Below are 6113 nucleotides of genomic sequence, written 5' to 3' on the forward strand. Positions count from 1 at the left end.
ATTAATTATTTGCTATTTTGCAGGCGGGAGTCTGCCCTTTTGCTAAAGGGAGTCATTTATCCCTTTGCATGATGCCTGAATCAAGTGAACAACACAGTGATGAAGATAATGATGTTTCCCTGCGGCTTGTCACAAATCTAACAAAGATTTATTCACGCAAGCAGGGAAATTAAAACCCTGAAAGAGGTGAGGCACGAAGACAGTCACAAACAGCTTTGGGAGTCAAGTGCTTTCCATCTACCAACCCATCTACAGGTTGTCGTGGTAACTGTCAATCTTTCCACCTATAGGAGCAGCTTGATGTCAGTAGCTGTCGCTCCCCATTTTGAGCTCCATTTGATGAGGGGAGAACTTGAAAGGAGTCAGTTTTCATGTAAAACAGGGTTGCCACATCAACAGCAAATTGCTAATCGCTTCTCCACTTCTGAGCAATAACATCAATAAGGAGAGGCTCTGATAACAACGCGGTTTATGTCTGTGTTACCTGAGGATACCTTTTTACCTTTGATCTCTCTGAATGATGCTTAATGACAAAAACCTGCATTTGTTTTCTTTGATAATTTAAAAGCTTTTCTCCATCAAGGAGATTTGGGACAGAAATTTGTCATGGCAAGGTTTGCTTTTAGGCGAGACATCCCTGTGGTGGAAAGAGTACTTCCTCTTTGTTTTTTACTCTGGGAAATCTCCAAAGGGAACATTACTGGAATTCATTTAGACTCTTACAGAGCTCTGGGTTTTTGTTCATGTACTCACCCATTTTTTCTTTTTACTGTTATTCTCTGCATTCGCCAGCTCTGTAAAAAGCCTTGGGGGGTGAATGTGAGGGATCCAACTCTCACACAAAACTGATTCAGTCAAGGCTGGAGTGGCTGGTGGATGCAGAGATGAAAAAAAGAAGAAAAATCTCATGGGCTTTTTGCTCTTATATCTCAGCTGGTCTGGGTAGTTTCCCAAGAAAAAGCTTCACAATTTCAGTCTAAGTAACAGATATTACATGTAGGCGCACGCACAAGTCAAAAGGAAGTCTTTCATCCTTGCTGGATCCCACTGAGAAGCTCTTTAGATCCAAGATGAGACTGTTGCCTTTTAAAAGTAGCCTTTTTTTCTCCAATGACACATGGTAGAAAATTACTGCACATTAATGCACCTTTTAAAGAATAATAACCATTGTGATTGACAGAATGATAACACCTCCTGAGGACAAGAACTTCTTCAAATAATGTTTTTTTTTTTACCCTCAAATGAATAAAAAAGAGTTTTTAATTCATAACAACAATATATTAGAACAAGACTAAGAGTCTGCCTCCATGCTAGCAGCTCTGTGAGGTTGTTTTTTTAACATAATAAAAGACCTATGAATTCAAGTTGATTTCAGTAAAGTGGCGTCCACATCCTTTGAGATTAAAGTGCTGCATTGGACACAGTTCATAGATGGGTAGGTCTTTTAACATTTAATTATGGAGTTCCTCATAGGAGCATACTGGGCCCCATTCAGTTTTCTTTCTGCACACTCCCTTCCGGCAACATTATTAATCAAAACAACGTTGAATATCACTGTTGTGTACTGTAGCTCGTACACAATTGTATATCTTTGAATGGTCTTACTACCATCATCAATACATCAATATCTGCAGGCAAGATTTTGACTGATACCAAAAAGAAATCACATTACAACACTGTACTAGCTACCTTTTTTAGAATTAATTTAATTAAGTCCTTTTACTCATTTATAAAGTCTATCTTACAGTAACCTTACTCACTGAAATATTCTGCTGTGGCCTTTTCGAGTGACCGTTACATACCCGACAGGACACTTCTTTCTATAGGATCCCTTATGCTAGTGCCCTTGGAGTTTGCTAGCTTGTCGTTAGCTCCATTGGTGTTAGCGCTCTCTTTTGCTGCTCTAGTTTCTATAATTCACAAATCACCAGGTCTTTTGACTGAGTAAAAGTACTTAAATATCTCTCCCCCAAGGGTTGTAGCACGACTACTCAAGTTTAACTAGCGAATTTGGGGAAATTCAGTGGGTTTACCAGGACGCTTCCAACTAGGTGACCATCTTACTCTGTGATCCCACGTGAAGCCCCACATATTCAGTTCTTAAAGGCAAAGTCCATCTACTGGTCACTCTTCCATCACCAATAGCGGATGGATTGTCATAAAATTTCATAGTCCCCAGAGGATGAATCCTACAGACTTTGATTATCCCCTGACTTTTCATCTATCCATCATGAAGCCAATGTTTCATTTCACCTTTTAATAACATAAGCCTCAAATATACTTTTATGTTTAGTGTAAATTTTGTTGTTGTTATTGTTTTTAATATTTTATGATATTGCTATCAATCGTTTACTTGGTGGTACTGCATATTTTTGTTTTCTTCTTAATTTTGTTTTTAATCTTATTTAGTGAAGTTGCATGACTACATGACAGGTGCTCAATAAATTAGTTTATAATCTTTTATACTGTTATTAAGTAAATATGTTGCAGGTGAAGTTCAGCTAGGGCCCACCAGAAAAAGAAATGCAGATTTCAGTTTTATGCTCATGTTACGCTGACAGTTTTCCTGAGTCGAAATCAGTGGTAGGAGCTTGTATTCTTAGCTTTGCACAGACCATAACATATCAATTATCCCTGATCATTGGATGCAGCGTGGGCAGCAGCCCCCCTGCTTGTGTTATTATATCATCCCTCAATACCACCAGTGCCTTTTTCCCTCTACAATCACACCATTGTAACTGTTCATTCATTAGAGCTACAGCTCCAGAGTCACTTTAAAGCCTCTCTATCCATCCATCTCTCTCACTACTTCATGACACCTCACATCTTCCTAACCCCATGCTGTGATGGAGGCACTGGTTTCCTAGCAACCAGCCCTCTTAGAAGAGGTGACAGCATTTGAGTGGGCACCCTCACCTCTCCACATACACCACCCCCCTCACCCTCACCCTAACCCTTCCTCCACTTCACTTCACCATCCGGATGCTCCTCAAGTCAAGTAAACCCACCACACTCTGCTTCATTAGGGTCACTACGTCAGCCTGATAATCAGCATGAAATGAATTGCCATTTCATTAATTTATATTTGAATGAATGAATCACTGTGTGAATATCTCTAGTAAAACAGGACATAATATGGTTCATTCATGTTTATATGTGACCCAAAAAAGGTGAAAAAACCCTTTTATCTGTTGGTAAAAATGATGAATAGTGTAGCAGGTAAAGAAGTGTCACAAAAAAAGTCATTAAATTGACTTAGTAATATCAATTATACAACACTTGCTTTTAAAAGTTAGCTTATTAGCTACCATAAGCTACTACTATAGTAATAGAAGCAAAACAAGAGGGTTCTTCAATAAGCAGCTGTTGGCTATGTAGCAATAGCAAAACTTACAAATAGTACAAATATTATACAGCATAAAAGTGAAATGTAGACAGAAAAAATACTTTAAAGAGCTAAAAATACTAAATTTGATCCTCAGTAGACCAAAGCTTTGCCCTAAATGTTGAGTATCCTTCTCTGTTTTCTCAAAAAATGGATGATTAAGGAGATGAAAACCTGGCCTTTACTGAACTTAAGGACATTTTTGTCATTTTTTTAAGTTTTCAAAGTTAGGGGACGATATTAATGCAGTGATTTTAAGAGAATCTTATTTTATATTTTAAATTTTAGTGCAGTGGTAGTTTGCATTAGCCTTATTAAGATGAGAGATTAGGGCATTTTAATGGTTAATGTAATGAAGGGACGTCTGTCCCCATTGAGCAGATGCATGCCTTTTAGCCATAGCAGTTTTCTGAAGCATGATGTGATTATTTTTTAAACATTTCGTATGTCTTCACCACATGGCGTTTATTTATCAGTGCTTCCAGTTCAAGTCTGTGCTCTGATGCTTGTTTTTTTTTTTTTAATACATATTAAACGTGTGTTTTTATTCTGAAGAGACCTCTAACAGATCCCCAGGAGAGTCAGATCATTTGTTCCTTTGACATATTCCTGACACGCCACACCAGCCCTCATCCTTCAGAGGTTTTGAATGTAAATCATATCACGCTGCGCTCACATTTGAGCTGGCTGCAGCCTGGAGCCACACTGATAAAATGACGTGAGTTGTTGACGATGCTAAATGGCAGCACTTGAAATAGCCTACCTGCCAGCCTGCTCACCCACTTGCTGATACGATCACGACCCCACAAGCAGCGTTTCAGCACCGCGGCGCCCTGGACAGCTCCTGCGCCCTTTTCTATCTGCGGAGAACAGTGGAACTCAAGATCTACAAGAAAAACCATAAGTTTTGTTTGTTTGCTGCATTTTTTTTTTTTCCACTTTAAGGACCTCGAACTTTAAAGAGATGGATATTGATCGACCAGCAAATGTCTCCTTTTTTGATTTCGTTGGAGGAGTTCAACTTCTCCAAAGGGGGGACACCAGAACAGCCATGCCAGTCCTCCTGATCGGGATCTGTGTGTCGGGAGCGGTTGGAAATTTGCTCGTTTTGCTGATTTTCATTCGTGACTTCAGGAACGGAAGGGGCTCCGAGGTGAAAGCGCTCCTCGCCTCTTTGGCCTCTACGGACCTGGCCATCCTGTTACTGTGCGCCCCGGTGCGCGCCGTCACCTACTACAAGCAGACCTGGACCCTGGGGAGTTTTGTTTGCAGCACCACGGACTGGTTCCAGCACTCGTGTGTGGTTGCAAAAACTTTAATCCTTGCGGTCACCACCAGAGCCAAACACACTTTGGTCCCCAGCCCGGCTAGGGGGGCCCTCTACACCCCGACGTGGATCCACGGAGCCCTGGCGTTTATCTGGATTGTGTCTATGATATTTCCGATCCCGCAGATGCTTTTCGCCTCTTTGGTTCAGCATGGCCGCAACACCATCTGCGTCTCTGAAATGCCAGTGTGCGCGTCTGACTTCATGAGTTTGTTCTACAAGATTTACCCAACTGCAACCTTTGTGGTGCCGGTCATCTTCACGCTTGCATACTACACCAAAACGCTGCACACCGCGGTGAACCACGCACCCAGCCCGCAGCACCAGAGCAAGGTTACCCTGGTCTTACTGTGTCTGAGCGGCGCACTCGGGCTCATGCTGCTGCCGGAGTGGGGGACGTTCACCTGGATCAGGCTCGGGTACAACAAACCTCCTGTCGGTTTGATCATCTTCGCGCAAGTCCTCCTTTACGCGTGCAGCTCCGTCTCTCCGGTGATCCTAATGACCATGTACGACGACGTGCGCCAAGGACTGATCACCATCTGGTTCATCGCCACCTGCAGAGGCTCGAAGCACGTCCCAAGCATCAAATGTCAAACAACGGACGGAAACGGAGCGGAGGTCGGCTCAAACGCGGTCGCCAACGCGGTCTCTGCTGGGGACACGGAGAAGACCTTCCCGGACGTGGAGCACTTCTGGACCGGACGCAGGAATACGAACGTGGAAGAGGAGCAGGATCCGGTTCCGTGGGAGAGAGAGGAGAAGATGTTGTAGAGAATCAGATGTGAAAGTGTTTTTTTTTTTTCAACTTCTCAGCTGGTTTACTAGTTTGTTGACCCACAGTTCAGACCCTCGTTGAAAGGCTGTAGTGGCCTGTTTGCTGTCGTGAGGTTGATTTAGATGTAAAATGAACTTGTACACTATCATGTTTTGATGTTACACATGTTTCTACTATTGAATATCTGTTCTCGCCTGCAGCATGGCTGCACTGTCAAGTAGAACACCTTTAATTAGGGGAGGTTTGTACAAATGTGAATCAAATATCCAGGGCACTGAAGCATCAGATGGTTTGTTGTGATTGTGTACATGTGATGAACAACATGGATATTAAAACATTCTCAAATAAGGACTGTTCTGTTTTTTTTTTTAATGCTGTAAAACATTCATCCTACCTTTTTAATCACGGATAAAGTACAAAACGAACATCAAATCTCTCCATTTAATTCAGGAGGTTGTGAGATGAAATGAACAGAGATCATTTCTCGTTATTAAAATCACCACTAATCCAGCTACATCGGTCGAGTTAATCATATTCCAGTGCAAAGCAGCGTTCAGGCTCGTTTAGTGGTGTAAAATCTGGTGAATATTTCTGACTTTGTTTTCCTCTGTTTGAATCAAATC

The 6113-nt window shown here is 41.8% G+C and overlaps 1 protein-coding gene across 1 annotated transcript; it reads left to right on the forward strand.

Annotated features, from left to right (window-relative positions):
- Positions 1–4113: 4113 nt before the first annotated feature.
- On the forward strand, positions 4114–5831 carry LOC111672851 (G protein-coupled receptor 151). Its single transcript, XM_023430421.2, has one exon. It carries the CDS (start codon positions 4350–4352, stop codon positions 5484–5486), a length of 1137 nt encoding a protein of 378 aa, XP_023286189.1. The 5' UTR covers positions 4114–4349; the 3' UTR covers positions 5487–5831.
- The last annotated feature ends 282 nt before the right edge of the window (positions 5832–6113 follow it).

The sequence above is a fragment of the Seriola lalandi genome, unplaced genomic scaffold (genome assembly GCF_002814215.2).
Source record: "Seriola lalandi dorsalis isolate HSWRI2012SDOR001 ecotype SW California unplaced genomic scaffold, Sedor1 jcf7180002054902, whole genome shotgun sequence".
Taxonomy (NCBI): domain Eukaryota; kingdom Metazoa; phylum Chordata; class Actinopteri; order Carangiformes; family Carangidae; genus Seriola; species Seriola lalandi.